Source organism: Centruroides vittatus, unplaced genomic scaffold (assembly GCF_030686945.1).
Source record: "Centruroides vittatus isolate TY-2023 unplaced genomic scaffold, ASM3068694v2 contig_345, whole genome shotgun sequence".
NCBI classification, from domain to species: domain Eukaryota; kingdom Metazoa; phylum Arthropoda; class Arachnida; order Scorpiones; family Buthidae; genus Centruroides; species Centruroides vittatus.
In genome coordinates this window covers 1,251,626-1,269,782 of record NW_027122170.1, presented here as the reverse complement: position 1 = coordinate 1,269,782, position 18,157 = coordinate 1,251,626, and the positions used below count along the sequence as shown (strand labels likewise).

The window sequence follows — 18,157 nt, the reverse complement described above, 5'->3', positions numbered from 1 at the left end:
TTGTAATTCTTGGCCAGCATTATTATTTAATTCACTCAATTTTTTTCAAGAAAATTGAGTGAATTAAGAAAAATTTAGAATTAAGAAAAAACACAAAGAAAAATTTATACAAGACTTCTTAAAAATTATTTCTTACTTATAGATAAATTATTTGATAATTTTCAAGAAAATGTAGTTTTAATTATTGTATTAACTAAATAAAAACAGTAATGATAATTTGAACTAATTCAAAACTAGAAATTCCCCCCATCAAGTACAGTAGACCCCCCCTATAACACGGGTTCATATAACACGAATTCGTATAACACTGCGAAAAAATTGCGATTGTGTTCGTATAACACGCTAAAAGAGACTTGTATAACAGGTAAAACGTCATCGCCGACTTGTGTCGCGACAGGATTGGTCAAATCTGGACCAATAGCAAATATTGTACAAACTGTTGAGTTTAAACAAGCACTGGACCTACTAAAAACATTTATTATTCAACGGCCATTAAAATTATATTTTTATTAATGATGTCTCCAAAGTTCAGCAAATTTTTCTCAGAAAAATAACTTATCAGGAAACATGCGCCCATCGTTCGACGAGCCGCTCTGCGACAAAAACAAGCTTAAGCATGGCGTCGTCGAACAGTGCACACTCGGTAAGTAATCCTACAATTTTTTGTTTATAGCATAGTTTATATGGATTATTCCCCAAAAATTATGTGTTTTGGATGAGTTGAGTCAAATTAGTTTAGAATCGGTTAATTTTATGGAAGAAAACCTTTTGAACAGTTATAGCCCCTAAACTCCACTCATGCCAGGCTGTGATTGGCTCATGTATTTAAGTGACTCGTACAACACGGAATTCATATAACACGGAACGTATCTACCATGTTATAGGGGGGTCTACTGTATAACAGAATACTTTTTATGAGTGCAGCCCTTGACAAAGCCATTCTTACTCAATGTTGCTGAAGTCGGACTTCGTGATCTTCAGGGGTCTTGCTGGTTCTTATTCTTTTAGATCTAGAATTTACCCAACCAATTTTACTCTTATGCTTTCCTCTAAGCATTTTTTTTTTTTTGTTTTTTTTTTGACAAAAATAGCAAGTTTTTTTAATTTTATGTTAATAAAACAAAGATGAATCGTATGTATGTTAGTTAAATGAGTGATAACAGTATAAATAATGGGGTCGTTAGATCATTACTTCTGATTGGATAATAGAATGTCACGTAATCACTATGGAAAGATTTTTAAAAATATTTGTTATAGAAGTGAGATGATGCAGCTATTTTTTTTCTAAAGTTTAAATTTTAAATCTAATGAAGTAAGTTCAAAACCCTTTGCCAAAATATTTTAAAAATTAATAAAGTATTTGTTCTATAGATAATTCCACAAAATAAGTAACCTATACATTCCATCATAACATAAAATGAATATAATCAAAATTTTATCTGGATTGGGCAAAAATTGCAGGAGTTATAAGGAATTCATATACACACACAGACGATGGCTTTTATATTATTAATGTATTTTAGTATGTTAAACTCCACATTAAATTTTTTATAATGCAAGTTCTTTCAATAATACAAAATCGTTGTCATCAGGCTAGAAAACATCTGGAATTTGGAACATCATTATATGCAGTATAGCACTCTTAATAGCAGTATAATATTTAAACATTTAAAATTCACAATGGAATTTGAAACTCATGATTATGAGAAAGAACAAGAATTTGAAACAAAAGGTGCAATGGAACTCTCAAAACTTTGTTATGGCATGAGTCCATGGTGCATTGTGACACAGGATGACTAGGTTAGTGTGGCATCATGGTTGAAAAATTATCTAATTTTTTAAATTCTTCAATCATGACACTGCACTACCCTAGTTGTCCCATAAGCATGACAAATTCATGTCATAAAAATGCTTTGAGAGTTCAGTTATGCTTTTTGTTTCAAAGTTTTGTTCTTTATTGTAATTTAAAGCTTTGAGTATCATTGTGAATTTTAAATGTTTAAATGCTGAGAATGTTATACTGCACACAATGACATTCTGTTCCAAATTTGAGATGTTCACTGATGACAACGATTTTGTATTGTTAAAAGTATTTGCATTATAAAAGGGTTTTAACATCATCTGGCAGTGTGCTTATCTAGTATTACAAAATATACTTTATTTATGAAGGAAAAAAATTCACTTAAAAAAATTAAATTACACTTTTGACTTATCTAGAATGAAAATAAAACCTTTGCATAGCTTCCCCCAGCAGGACAAGTTATGCAAAGGATTTTTTTTCATTCTAACAATTTTCTATGGTATATATACCATTGTCATGAGATGTATGCGCAAAAATATGATGCTGTCGAGGTTAGAAATGCAGAATGTTTTGTTGTGTTTTAGGTTTAATCTATAAATTATCAATAATTCATAGCAATAGTGACTTCTACTAATTAATATTCTGTTGTTCATTATTTAAACATTTTATATACAGTACATATACTATATATCATTTATATCAATTTTATTGTATAAAGTATTTGTATAGTACACTATTACAAACTTATTAAGTTTTGGATGTTGTTTCTGTATGCATTTACACTATATCTTGTGAACAGAAAAGACTATAACATATATATTTTGAAACCTCTACTACCAAACTTCATTATAGAAGTAGAATTTGTTTCTAGGTATCATTAAACTTAATTAGTTTTCAAGTATGCATAAAACTTTATTTTATTTATAGTGAGCATAGTAGACATTGGTTCTTTAAAGGAAGAATGGTGATTGATGGAGTAGAAAAGAAAGAATCTTTAATAGATATGGTGATGAGTACTCAACAATTCAGTAATTCCAATAATGTCATCAAATTTTCTGATAATAGCAGGTAATAAATAAATCAAAATATTCATTTAATTTTTGATACATATAAATCAACTTTCTATATTAATTATCCCTTTTTAATTTAAGTGCAATATTGGGCTATGCTGTAAATATATTATTACCAAAAGATTCGCATCAATCTAGTTCCTTCATTACTCGTCCCGGCATACGTCATATTGTGTTTACTGCTGAAACTCATAATTTTCCTACGGGTAAGTTGAATTAATTTTTAATAATTATAAGTGATGTTGGTGTTAAATATAATATACGAATGGTAAAAAATGTGTCAAATTAACTTTTTAGGTGTTGCTCCATTTAGTGGTGCAACAACTGGTACCGGTGGACGTATCAGAGATGTTCATGCAACGGGAAGAGGTTCCCATGTGATAGCCGGTTCGGCAGCTTATTCCTTTGGAAATTTAAATATTCCAGGTATATATTGTAAATGTATTTGTTAATATTAACTTTCTGTGCTCTAAACTGTTATTATTTATCTGTTATAAAGGATACATTCTGCCATGGGAAGATAAGACATTCGATTATCCTTCTAACTTTGCCCTTCCTGTGGATATCGCTGTTGAAGCAAGTAATGGAGCTTCAGATTATGGAAACAAATTTGGTGAGCCAGTCATTCTGGGATTTGCTCGATCGTTTGGAATGCGTCTTCCGAATGGAGAACGACGTGAGTGGGTAAAGCCCATAATGTTTTCCGGGGGAATCGGGAGCATCGACGCAGCATTTATAAAAAAATTTGATCCTCAGAAAGGTGTTAGAAATTGTTCAGGTGTTTTTAGAATTGCTATTGAAATTTCAACGAACTTAATTAAACATTTCTGCAGGAATGACAGTTGTAAAAATAGGAGGTCCGGTTTATCGTATTGGCGTTGGTGGCGGTTCTGCATCTTCTGTGCATGTTCAAGGAGACCAAAAGGCAGAATTGGATTTTAATGCAGTACAAAGAGGAGATGCCGAAATGGAACAAAAACTCAATCGAGTAATTAGGGCATGCATAGAATTAGGAGAAGGAAACATAATATGTAGTATCCATGATCAAGGTGCTGGAGGAAATGGTAAAAAGTTTTTTTATTAATTCAATTGTATAATATATAATTCAATAAAAATCTGATATACAGTTTAAGATGTTATATAAATGCTTCTACAGTGGACTCTTCTTCAGAATTGATTCAATGTACATTTAAATTACTTTATAATAAATATTATGCACAATAAGATAAAGTAGTGTTACTTTATCATCAAAAATATAGATCTTTGATGATAAAATAAACTTCACTATACAATAAATATTTGCTTTATGGTAAACTTAGATTAGGACCACTAGCATCATATGAGTAGAATATACTTGATAAATGTGTCAGCAATTCACAAATAAGGCATAAGACTGCTTCTTTCAACATTAATTAACTTTAATTGTAGTAATAAGTACATAATACGGAAAATACGGAAAGTTTATATATTCTTAAGATTATTGTCATCAGGCAAAATTTAAGGGAAAAAACATTGCTACATTTAAAACTGTAAATTTTGAACAATGACAATTTTTTATAGTAAAAAATCTTTTCAGTTATTATTATAGGCTCAAAACTGAAATATATTTATTTTTTAATAATATTTTAAATGAAATTCTTGATATTTAAAAATTTATTTGTAATTTAGAATATTTGTAAAGGCAATATCTATATGATTGTAATATGGAAGCTTATTTAAGCAGCTATATGTTCAGTATTATTAATTAAATAAAAAAATGATGTAGACGGTCCTTAAGGTTAACTATTCTCATTTTTGATAATTTTTTTTTTCAATCAATCAAGCCTTTATTCGTATTAGGCTCTAGCTTGTTACATAGGGAGTTATTATTGGTACATTAACATTATTAAGTCAAGTGATCAATGCTTCCTGACTGGTCGCAACAAATTTGTTAACATAATTATACAATTTTTATATTGTTTCTAAGTTGGCTGAGTGAAAAAAACTATACATCGATTTTTTTTCCACGGTATAGTCACTTAGGAAATGAAGCCCACACCTCTGTCTTAATTCTTTAGCCTTTTCACAATTACAAATCAAGTGAAATTTTGAAAAATTATCACTACATCTCGGGCAAGCATTATTAGAATACACACAAAATTTATTATTAATCAATATAACATATTTGAAAAAATTTTTATTTAACTTAGACTTAACAATGTTAAATGGTAAGTTTGTCAATATATAGTATAGTTATTAATGTAAGGATATTCCAGTATCATGCTGTACCAGTCTGGCAATTTATGTATATGAATATCTTCAATATTGTGAGATAATGAACTTCCAAAACATTCCAGATTAATTGAGTGCTTAATTCTTCACTTATCTCTGGCGCATCCAAAAACGGCCGTATGGAAAACCCATAACTATTAAACACTTTAGCTAATTGACTCATCCAGTTTCTATTCGGTCCATTCAACAATGATTTATGATATAATTGTTTCAGTAGGATGGTCAAAAGCTGCCCACTGTCCCTCAACTTCATAAGGAATTTAATACATCTTTTTATAAACATTGTACTTAATTTAAATCTACTCAGTTCCAATCTAAGTGCACTACCAGGTACATTAAACTTTAATAGAATAGATTTATATGTAAAATATTTTCAAATTACTTCCAATTTCTGATATGTAGAGAGATATCAAACTGGAGAGGCATAACTCACTGCATTTACAATAATATAGTTGAACAGCTTAAACTGAACTTGAATATTTTTTAGCTTGATCATTGAAAACGATTTTACTGCATTGTTAATTAGCTTGTTTGCTTTAATCGTGGACGTACTAACTTGTTTATCAAAGGATAGAGTAGGAGTTAAAATAACCCCCAAGAACTTGATTTCATTCACCACCATTAGCTCTTCCTTATTAATATAAAAAGACATATTCTTCCTGGGTAGTCTACCCCCATTTCTAAGAATCATTATACATGATTTGCTAGGGCTGATTTTAAGTTTTAATTTCATAAAATAAGTTGTCAATGCCTGAATTTTTCTATGTAATGCAGTTTCAGTGGAAGCAATTATCACAATATCGTCAGCATAGGAGATTGAGTGTACTATATATTCATCAATTATGAATCTGTCATCTACTCTATCAAAACAATAATTTATATCAAAAGTGTAGAAAGTTGAAAAGATGAGGAGATCAAGGGTCTCTTCATTTTTTCAACCAATCTGTAGCAAACCCCAATCTATCTTAAAAGGTGACCACTTCTTGCTGTCTTGCTTAATAATTGCATCATAATGACCAAATAATGAACCTATAATTCATGAAGAAATGCTTACTGGAACCAAATAAAATTAAGTAAAATAAATCAACACCTTTCAAGCAGAACGTTTAATATCATAAAAACGTTTTCGATCACTTTAAGTGATCTTTTTCAGTTATTCCATCCAAAGAAGCAAATGAGGAATTTGAAAAGAACAAAAATTCAAAATGCAGTTATACATTTAACAGTAATACATATATTTTTTGTTAATAAAATTACAAAGAATGTAATTAATAAAAGTAACAGGCATAAACAAAGCTACTTAAAAATCAACACCAAGTAAATATTAAAGTAATTAACTAAAAAATGCCGTCCACAAAGTTGTAAAAAAAAACTATGTTGCTTTATCATAGAAAGACTTTCACAGGCCGAGGACAAACCGTCGGCATCTCTATGATTAATGCACTGGGTGGTCAGCTGCGCCTTGTGAATTTTTGTTTTTTCTAGATATCTCACCGCCTGTGCAGATCTTGTGGCCCTAATAATCATCGCCTGATCCCAAAAAACCGTGATATCTTGCTCTTTGGCAAATGCAGCAAGGACCGTACTATCAATGCTTTTATTCACTGTGTATTTATGTTCATCAATCCTTTTCTTCAAGCTCCTCGTGGTTGCTCCTACGTATACTAGGTTGGAGTTTAAACCTATGATCTTTCAAAGATATAGAGCAGTGTTTCTCAACCTCTAACGAATCGTCACCTCCTTCGATAAAACTGTTACGTAGTATCGCCCCCTTCAATAAAACTGTTACGTAGTATCGCCCTCTTCACTTCGAAAAAAATTTTGTCAATCGGCTAATCAGGACCCCTGAATATTATAATTCCTGCCATGTGACAGAAAAGGGTTAAAAGTGGAAGGAAGAAGGATTATAGGAATGCTATTTGTTTAATTATTGTACGATATAATGAATAAAATATCTAATTATTCTTAATATAATGTTTTACTATATTGCCCACAGAAAATTGTTTTTTGCCCCCCAAAATATAAATTGTTGCTAATTGCACCCCAACATGGAAAAATCACACCGTTGAGAAACACCGGTATAGAGTATACTCCTGTGAGGTTGTTATATTTATATCACCCCGTTGAGAAACACTGGTATAGAGTATACTCCTGTGAGGTTATTATATTTATATCTTCCCTCATCATTCCTTAAGAGCCTGTATACGGTAGGATTACGTCTATAAATTATCCGCAGATTCCTTTTTCTGGCAACCTTCCTAATCATTCTGTTTATAAACGGTACGTAATTAAGCACGATTTTTTCCTTATGCTTAGTTCTTTCCGGTTGTTGGCTACATTTCTGAAAGTCCATAATAAGGGTATCTATTACGCTTCTTCTGTATCCTTGTTGTAGCGCTATGTCCCGTACATAATCTAATTCCTTATAAGTATCATATATGCTGGTGCAGTGTGTGTAAGCCCTTTTTATCCAAGATCGAAAAGCCGCCAATTTTATGTGTTCTGGATTTGAGGAATTTCTAGGGATGATAAAAGGTTGATAAACAGGCTTACGGTATATCTTCGTTTTGATCTCACCTTCCTTACACATTATTGTTAAATCCAGGAAATTAACATAACTCACTTTTCCTGTTCCAGCTCCAATGTAAGACCATAAGGGTTATTGTTGACTATGCTTACAAAACAGTTTGTACTCTGCTTATTCCTCCACAAAATGAAGATGTCATCCACATATCTTGCGTATACTAGTATATCTTCCTGGAACATGGGCAGGACATAGCTTTCTAGCTTACGTAGCACCAGTTCACGTATTAAAGCCGACATAGGGCTACCCACTGGAAAGCCAAGCCCTTGTAGGTCTGTCTTTCCTTCAAAGTTATAGAATGACATGTGGCAAATCAAATCAGCTAATTCCAAAATGTGCTTATGGTATTTCATTGCATTTTTGATGTTTTTTTATTTGCTTTTTTTGTGCTTTGAGGGACTTTTTAATCTCTAACATCAAAAATGCAATGAAATACCATAAGCACATTTTGGAATTAGCTGATTTGATTTGCCACATGTCATTCTATAACTTTGAAGGAAAGACAGACCTACAAGGGCTTGGCTTTCCAGTGGGTAGCCCTATGTCGGCTTTAATACGTGAACTGGTGCTACGTAAGCTAGAAAGCTATGTCCTGCCCATGTTCCAGGAAGATATACTAGTATACGCAAGATATGTGGATGACATCTTCATTTTGTGGAGGAATAAGCAGAGTACAAACTGTTTTGTAAGCATAGTCAACAATAACCCTTATGGTCTTACATTGGAGCTGGAACAGGAAAAGTGAGTTATGTTAATTTCCTGGATTTAACAATAATGTGTAAGGAAGGTGAGATCAAAACGAAGATATACCGTAAGCCTGTTTATCAACCTTTTATCATCCCTAGAAATTCCTCAAATCCAGAACACATAAAATTGGCGGCTTTTCGATCTTGGATAAAAAGGGCTTACACACACTGCACCAGCATATATGATACTTATAAGGAATTAGATTATGTACGGGACATAGCGCTACAACAAGGATACAGAAGAAGCGTAATAGATACCCTTATTATGGACTTTCAGAAATGTAGCCAACAACCGGAAAGAACTAAGCATAAGGAAAAAATCGTGCTTAATTACGTACCGTTTATAAACAGAATGATTAGGAAGGTTGCCAGAAAAAGGAATCTGCGGATAATTTATAGACGTAATCCTACCGTATACAGGCTCTTAAGGAATGATGAGGGAAGATATAAATATAATAACCTCACAGGAGTATACTCTATACCAGTGTTTCTCAACGGGGTGATATAAATATAACAACCTCACAGGAGTATACTCTATACCGGTGTTTCTCAACGGTGTGATTTTTCCATGTTGGGGCGCAATTAGCAACAATTTATATTTTGGGGGGCAAAAAACAATTTTCTGTGGGCAATATAGTAAAACATTATATTAAGAATAATTAGATATTTTATTCATTATATCGTACAATAATTAAACAAATAGCATTCCTATAATCCTTCTTCCTTCCACTTTTAACCCTTTTCTGTCACATGGCAGGAATTATAATATTCAGGGGTCCTGATTAGCCGATTGACAAAATTTTTTTCGAAGTGAAGAGGGCGATACTACGTAACAGTTTTATTGAAGGGGGCGATACTACGTAACAGTTTTATCGAAGGAGGTGACGATTCGTTAGAGGTTGAGAAACACTGCTCTATATCTTTGAAAGATCATAGGTTTAAACTCCAACCTAGTATACGTAGGAGCAACCACGAGGAGCTTGAAGAAAAGGATTGATGAACATAAATACACAGTGAATAAAAGCATTGATAGTACGGTCCTTGCTGCATTTGCCAAAGAGCAAGATATCACGGTTTTTTGGGATCAGGCGATGATTATTAGGGCCACAAGATCTGCACAGGCGGTGAGATATCTAGAAAAAACAGAAATTCACAAGGCGCAGCTGACCACCCAGTGCATTAATCATAGAGATGCCGACGGTTTGTCCTCGGCCTGTGAAAGTCTTTTTATGATAAAGCAACATAGTTTTTTTTTACAACTTTGTGGACGGCATTTTTCAGTTAATTACTTTAATATTTACTTGGTGTTGATTTTTAAGTAGCTTTGTTTATGCCTGTTACTTTTATTTATTACATTCTTTGTAATTCTATTAAGAATGGATATATATATTACCGTTAAACGTATAACCACATTTTGAATTTTTGTTTTTTTCAAATTTGAATTTCTCATTCGTTTCTTTGGATGGAATAACTGAAGAAGATCACTGATCAAAAACGTTTTTATGATATTAAACGTTCTGCTGGACCCTTGAAAGGTGTTGATTTATTTTACTGAACCTATAATTTTCACCATTTGGGCCTCGGCCCAATATTGATGCATTTTATTTTGCAAATCTGTAATGCTTACTGCATTATATGCTTTCTCGATATCCAGGAACAGTGCAAATACTTTGTCTTTTTCTATGAAGCTGAATTTGGACGATAGCCGTTAGTATGAAAAGTGCCAGTGGTGTGCCTCCATTCTTGATAAATGCGAACTGAGTGATGTTCCTATATTATTGTTAACAATCCATGAATTAAACTTAGTTAGTAGAACCAAAGTAAAACGTTTACGGAAGGTAGACAATAATGTGATAGGCTGATAATTACCTGGGTCTATTCTATCTCCTTTTTTATACAACATATGAAATATCACCTTATTCCAATTGTCTGGAACTATACTCTTCTTGTAAAATTCATTAAATTGTTTAGTTAGGTAGTCGATTATGACTGTGGGTAGATTTTTGACTATATAGTTAAAGATGTCGTCACTACCAGCTGCTGTTTTTTTTTTAAGTTTTTTAATGCATTGCTGTAAATTTTGAACACAAAGCATATTATCACAACATTTTTGATAATATAATAAATAATTGTGTAGATGCTATAGTAAAACCACATTTTAATTAAATTTTAACATATATTTTTAAATAAAAATGTTTTCTTTATATAGAAGAGAATATAGAGACAAATTTTATAGATTTGATTTTTAAATTAAGGTAATGTTTTAAAAGAAATTGTCGAGCCTTCGGGAGCAATTATTTATTGTGATAAGTTCCAGCTCGGGGATCCTACCGTAACAACTTTAGAACTTTGGGGTGCAGAATATCAAGAGAGCGATGCCATACTTATTAAACATGGAGATCAGAAAGTTCTCGAATCAATTTCTGTTAGAGAAAAATGTCCAGTTAATTTTGTTGGCGAAGTGGTCGGTGATGGACGTATTGTATTAGTAGAAAAACCAAATGAAGAAAGACATCCCGTTGATTTAGAGCTGGATCATGTACTAGCATCTATGCCAAGAAAGGTATTAAATGTTAGGATGAATTTAGAACTTTAACGTTTATAACATCGATTCATTAATAATAATCAAATTTATTTCTCAAAAGATATTTCAAATGAAGAAATACTATCCCATTCTAAAGCCGTTATCATTACCGTCTGCATTAAGTGTACAACTTGCACTCGAACGAGTTCTTAGGTTGCCGTCTGTTGCCAGTAAACGCTATTTAACTAATAAGGTACATTGTTTAGTATTTATTTGGTTTTAATTTTGCAATATTTTTAGAGTAAACTGGATTTATTGTTTAGGTTGATCGTAGTGTGACTGGCCTGATTTCTCAACAGCAATGTGTGGGACCTTTACACACTCCTTTGGCAGATGTGGCTGTGGTTGCCCTTTCTTATTTTGATACTGTAAGTAATTATATTTTCTTCTTTCATATCATTGATTTTGCTATTTAAATTTTAAACTGTGTGAAATTTTTTCTTTTGACATTTTTATTTAATTTAAATTACAGTTATGTATAAAACTTTTTCTAACCGTTTGAATTTAGATATTATGGATGAACAATCAAATGTTTTATGACTCAAAAATATTCAACAAAAATTAAAACTTGTAGCTTAATAATTATTTATTGTGACATCATCACAATGCTGAGCTGCAATTTTTAATCATATTTTTAATTTATTTAATTTAAAATATATGTTCTCCACCTCAAATTAGTAGTGTCTTGCTCCCGTACATCATACTTTTCCTGTTAGCAATACTGTCTTGTCGGTCATCTATCTTACTTCTTTCAGTGGAACATTTTTGAATTGAAATAATGTTACTTCTGGTGAAAAGCCGAAGTTCGCGGATAGTTAATCGGGGCTTCCTGTCCCTTACTTTTCAATATCTTGTCTTGATTTTCATCGATCTAACTCCATTCTCAAGATTAAGGAAGGGCAAGCAGATAGACGGCAACAGTGGGAATTTATAGGTCTACAATTTTTTCAAATTGCAACCAATAATAAATAGTTTCTATTCATGTATTACTACATTAAATCATTGTGAGAAACAAGTATAAAAATACTAAAAATTCTTTTAATTATTTTTATACTTGTTTCTCACAACGATTTAATGTAATAATACATGAGTAGAAACTGTTTATTATTCTATTCAAAGACATTCATTGCTCATTCTCTTAGAAGCTTGACACAGTGATGTATGACTAATTTATAAACATTGATTGTCATTTACCACTGGAATATGTGTTATGAATAGTGATTTATTTGATTTGACTGTTCAAAAAGATATAAAGTATTAAAATACTATTTATGCAGTAATAAATTATAGTTTAATGCATATGCCATTGACCAGTGATATGGTATTAGCTGACCACTGCATACATTCAGACTCAATGCAGGAACAATGCCAAAATAATAATAACCATCTGAAATAAAGTTGGATTCAACCACTTATAAGGACCAAACGAGTGTATGAACTACTTGGAAAGCTTGATATGAAGTGCTGTTATTATGGGACACTCCCTTCTATGTATACCTATGATATGCATTAAGTTGCTGTTTGTATTTCAGTTTTATAATTATTTGTATAAGATGGCACATTGCATGAAAACCTTTTAGACTTGCATAATTTAAAGATTTGAAATGAAAGTTAAATTGAATATAAATCCAATCATTTAAAACATTCTAAAATTTGTCAAGTTTGTATTTCAACTTAATCATATTCATATTATTTTTGTTAGAAAGTGATCTTTAGTCCAAAAATGACATTTTATTTAAAAATGTCATCCTCAGGCTTGCATTAAGTTGAGGTTGCTGGAATAAAGGTTTTTGGTAATATAATTAGAACCTGTTTGAGTACTTGTGAATGAATAATATGATGATTATTTTTTATATAGTATGTATGTTTAAATACAGTTTAGTTAGTGAAACTAAACTAGAAGTACTCTCTCCAGTAAGTAACCTTTAAGCTAGGAAATTTGTCTTGAAAACTAATCAAACCATCCATAACACCTTTAAATTCTACTTTTGCAATACTTTCATCACCATCATCCATTCTTTCTGTTTCATCTAAAAGAAAAGACTGGTTGATTTCTTCTTTATTAAAGTTAATGGAATTCCAGGCTTTGTATATCAATCCAATTCATTCAAGCAACAGCCTTTACATTTTTTATCATTTTATTTTTGCTAATGAATGCATGAAACAAATTGACATAAAGCACAGATTTTCTCAGACACAGTTCATAAGCTAAAGAGGCTCTTTTCCAGGGAAGGAGCTTAGAGATGCCTCTTATTGTTTTCTCAGAGTGAATAATGTTTCTAAAATGGCTCACTGCAAAACAAATTCTAAATGCTATATTTGCTTTCTGCCTTTTTCATTTGAGTAGCAAAAATGGCTGCTAATATAGGTCTTTCATAAAAGCAAAATGGCATAAAGTGAATTTTTGCAAAGCAGGGGATACCTGTGTTTATATATTTATAGTCTTTAATTGGTTTATTTATCAATTTAGATGGGAAGTGCAACGTCTATTGGAGAACAGCCAATTAAAGGTTTGTTGGATCCTGCTGCTGGAGCAAGGATGTCTGTTGCAGAAGCTGTTACCAATTTGATGTTTGCACCTATATCTTCTTTGCAGGTATCTTTTGATGAAGCTAAGCTTTTTCAAAATTAACATTTCTTCAATACAGCAAACTGTCTTAATTTTAGGATGCCAAATGCAGTGGTAACTGGATGTGGGCAGCCAAACTTACTGGTGAAGGTGCTGCCTTGTATGATGCATGCCAGGCAATGTGTGAAACAATGAAGAAATTAGGACTTGCCATAGATGGAGGGAAAGATTCTTTGAGTATGGCTGCTAGAATAGGGAAAGAAACTGTTAAAGCCCCCGGTAAGGTTATTATAATGTGCAAGATACATATTTTAAAACAGATTTAATAATTTCCAAAGTAATACTTAATAGGAACATTGGTGGTATCAATTTATGCACCCTGTCCTGACATAACTGCCGTGATTACGCCCGATTTCAAGTGTCCAAACGGAAAAGGTAAATCTGTTTTTTACAATTAAAATATAGTAAGATAATGTACTATTTTCATTTCTAGGGCTAGTATTCTCAGTCCTATACAGCATTACTTTTTGTTGCTATTTTGTAATGAATCTTTTGGATTTCTAGGACATCTTTTGTATATTGATCTTTCATCTGGTAAGGGACGACTCGGTGGTTCTGCTCTAGCACAGTGCTTCAACCAACTGGGCGATAAAACGGCCGATCTCGAAGATGTCGAATTGCTAAAAATTGGATTTGAAGTTACTCAAAGTCTGATTACAGGTAATTTAAAAGTCAGCATTGTCTTATCAGAGGGCAATCAATTATCTATTCAATTATATTGGTAGTATTATCTGGAGATTATCTTCCTATATAAAGCTAGATATAGGAACAAGTTTTATTCAGGAAGATGTTTATAAACTTTTTTCCTGGAATACTGTTTATTTTGAATGCCATGAAATACAGTTATAGACATATATAAATTTTCAGATAACAAATTAACTTCTGGACATGATGTTAGTGATGGAGGTCTAATAACCTGTCTCTTGGAGATGGCATTTGCAGGAAATTGTGGCATAACAGCAAACATAGATAGTCCTTCAGGATCTGTTTTGTCCACATTATTTGGAGAAGAGGTCGGATGGATAGTAGAAGTCAGAGAAGAAGATGTTAATGGTGTTAAAGACTCTTACAGAGTAAAAGGAATTCCGTGTCAGTACATTGGATACAGTAGTGGTTTTGCTAACGAAGCTATAGTAATATAAATTTCTTACAAACACCAAATAAAACAACTATGGTAATATTAAAAAGCTTTCTTATTCTAGGTAACACTTAGTATTAATAATGAAGTTGTACTAAAAAATAAAATGACGACTCTAAGAGATATATGGGAAGAAACAAGTTTTCAGTTAGAATATCGTCAGACAAATCCGGAATGCGTGACCCAAGAAAAGAATGGCATCTCTCGTCGCACCACTCCTCCATTTCACATAAATTTTGACTTAACTGAATGCATTAATCTTAAAAGAATTACATCAGGTAACTAATACTTGTCAAAACAGCTTTATATATTTTGGTATATTTAAAATTTTTTCTTATATGTATAGCACCCAGAGTTGCAGTCATCCGCGAAGAGGGAACAAATGGCGATAGAGAGATGGTGGCCTCGTTGCACATGGTCGGATTTGAAGTGTGGGATGTAACCATGTCTGATTTACTGTTTGGGAAAATTAAACTAGATAAGTTTAGAGGAGTGGTCTTTCCGGGAGGATTCAGTTATGCAGATGTTTTAGGATCTGCTAAAGGTACAATATAAAAATTATATACAATTAATATAAAATAATTTTCTTCTCTGCCTTATCTTTTATAATGAGAGAAAAAAGTACTAAGTTTCAGTTTAAGTTGATTATTGTATGTTATAAAACTCAGTGGCATGTGTGACATTTGATGATAGGGAAGCTGTGCCTGCCCTGGATAGAATCAATGGAAGCATTATATGATATTTTGGTGTGTAGCATCCACAACCTAAACCACGTGAGGTTGGTGCTCTGTAAAGTGCATGTGTGAATGCATATAATCTGGATGCTTTACACCGTTCAAATATTTTCACTATGGAAGCTATCTGGTGTTCGACAATACAGCACTTCCATTGGAAATATATACAAATTTTAAAATCAAATATACAGTAACAATCTTATCATTTTTTTACATGTAGTGTAGAAATTTGTAATAAGATACATAATGCGGTTATAATAAAACATTAATTTTAATTAATTCAAAGTATGTTAAAATACGAAAATAATCACTCGGTATGCATTTATATTTTAGAAAATACAAGGGAAGCGGTACTTCCACGGCTTCCATGGACAGCATGCCACTGATAAAACTTAAAGTTGAACACTAAATTTTTCTCCTTTTGATGTTCACTATCCAAATTCTTTTATACAATGGTGGCCAATTGTTTAGGATCAAACATGATTGTGGCAAAAATCATTGATTAAATACAAAAAAAAACTGGAAATAAATAAACAATTATGCAAAAATCAATTGTTTGTATTTGTATAAGACATTTGTAGAACATGAAGTAATTTGCATAATTTATTGCAGAAAAATTACAAGTTGTTTAGCAATACACCCACATACATCTGGTCATTAGTTTAGGACCAGTCACAATAAATCCTACAAAGTAAGTGCATTCCAGAAACTTACTAAAACATTTCAAAACATTAAAATGTAATTAAAGTAATATATATTTTCTGCTTCAAGATGGGCAGGGAAAAGAATTTGAATCCTGAACTTCATCAAAAAATTGTAAGTCTTCGTGGTAAAACATCAGCTACGCCAAAATTGCAACAACATTGGGGTGCTGCAAAACATCACGTATTCGTGCAGCGAAACTATGGGAAGAAACCGGATGTCTTTTGGATCGGCCTAAATCTGGAAGGCCGGGAAAAACAACCAAATGCACAGATAATAGAATTCACAGAATAGCAAAAAAACAATCGCACCACTAACATCAACTGATCTCAAATTTAAAATGATAACATGTGGGATGCCCAAACTTAGTACCCATACCATTAGGTGTCGATTAAATGAATTTAATCTATTAGGGCAAGTTGCAAGGAAGAAGCCACTCGTATCACTGAAAAATAGACAAGCTCATCCGAAGTTTGCTCGTGAACACTTGACTCGGACAAGTCAAAACTGGCGGAGTGTGCTACGGTCGGAAGAGACAAAGATAAATTTGTTTGGGAGTGATGGTCACAAATACATAAGACGACAAAAAGTTGAGGAATTTCGTCTGAATTGTATTCAACCCACTGTAAAGTTTGGAGGTGGAAATGCAATGGTGTGGGGATGTTTTTCTTCGTATGGAATCGGACCCATTCACCTCATAAATGGGATAATGGACCAATTTCAGTATAAACAAATTCCGGAAGATGTAATGTTGCCATTTGCTGATGACAATTTGCCTCCGAAGTGGATTTTCCAACAAGACAATGGTCCAAAGCACACCAGTAAACTTGTCAAAAATAGTTTCGGGACAACCATCTTAGGGTAATGGAATGGCCAGCCCAATCACCAGATTTAAACCCTATTGAAATGTTATGGGGTGATGTAAAATCATAAAATACACCGGAATAGAAACGAGCTATTTGTGACAATTCAAGAAGCTTGGAAAAACATCCCAGTTGAGCGCTTGCAACAATTGGTGGACTCCATGCCCCACAATTGCTTATCTGTGATAAAAAAATTTTGGTTATCCAACAGAATATTAGTTTTTTTTTCCTAAATTTTGTTATTGGTCCTAAACATTTGTCCAGGAACAAATTGAACTAGTTGCACATCATCCATTGCTTGAGTAAAAGTAATGTTTTGTTTATGAAATAAAGGTTATAATTTTATCAAATGAAAACAAAGTTAATATTTTTCCTGAATTTTAGTTTCATTTGTTTGGTTTTAGATTCCACACAACTCAGTTTTGAAAATAATTGTTAATGATCCTAAACAATTGGCCACTACTGTAGATACTAGCAAATGTTATTGAAGATAAAAAATGTATGAATAGAGAATTTTTTTAAATAGGTTCACTCTAATCTGATTTTGTTGGACATAAGAGTAATTATAACTTTGAAACAATTTAACAATAGAACTTTTGGGATTCATAAAGCAATATTTTATAAATATAACAAACGTCCCAAAGACCGACCGATCGGCGGTCTTCGGATAAATCGACAATTGCCGTAATTAATCGGACTCTTATTAATAATAGCCCGATTAATTACGGCGATCGTTTGGTTTAGTAGCAATGTTTTATCAAATAATCAACGGTATTTCGTTTGTTCTACGAATATATGTTATAGAGATACAGGACCATCCTCACTTTATAATTATTTGTGAAATGATGCTCTTTTATTTTTCTCATTCACTGTTGTTGTCATTGAATTTTCTTTATAAACAGTAAAATTGTTTCTGTGAGGTGGGTATTAAAAGTTGGAGGTTGCAAACATGCTCCAATGAGATTAATGAATACAAAAGAATTGAGTTAATAGTAGAATTTCATAATATGAGCCTGTATCCACATTACAATTTAA

The 18,157-nt window shown here is 32.2% G+C and overlaps 1 protein-coding gene across 3 annotated transcripts in view; it reads left to right on the top strand.

The window, feature by feature from the left end:
• Positions 1-18,157, top strand: part of Pfas (phosphoribosylformylglycinamidine synthase) — a 40,684-nt gene that overhangs the window by 17,025 nt on the left and 5,502 nt on the right. For all 3 annotated transcript variants that reach the window (XM_067269015.1, XM_067269014.1, XM_067269016.1), the window contains 15 exons: positions 2,729-2,869; positions 2,953-3,077; positions 3,169-3,297; positions 3,371-3,631; positions 3,705-3,935; positions 10,728-11,035; positions 11,118-11,249; positions 11,320-11,424; positions 13,527-13,652; positions 13,724-13,904; positions 13,977-14,060; positions 14,190-14,345; positions 14,553-14,818; positions 14,888-15,101; positions 15,170-15,367. In XM_067269015.1, coding sequence (XP_067125116.1) covers positions 2,729-2,869; positions 2,953-3,077; positions 3,169-3,297; positions 3,371-3,631; positions 3,705-3,935; positions 10,728-11,035; positions 11,118-11,249; positions 11,320-11,424; positions 13,527-13,652; positions 13,724-13,904; positions 13,977-14,060; positions 14,190-14,345; positions 14,553-14,818; positions 14,888-15,101; positions 15,170-15,367 — 2,657 coding nt within the window. The remainder of the gene's footprint in view (positions 1-2,728; positions 2,870-2,952; positions 3,078-3,168; positions 3,298-3,370; positions 3,632-3,704; positions 3,936-10,727; positions 11,036-11,117; positions 11,250-11,319; positions 11,425-13,526; positions 13,653-13,723; positions 13,905-13,976; positions 14,061-14,189; positions 14,346-14,552; positions 14,819-14,887; positions 15,102-15,169; positions 15,368-18,157) is intronic.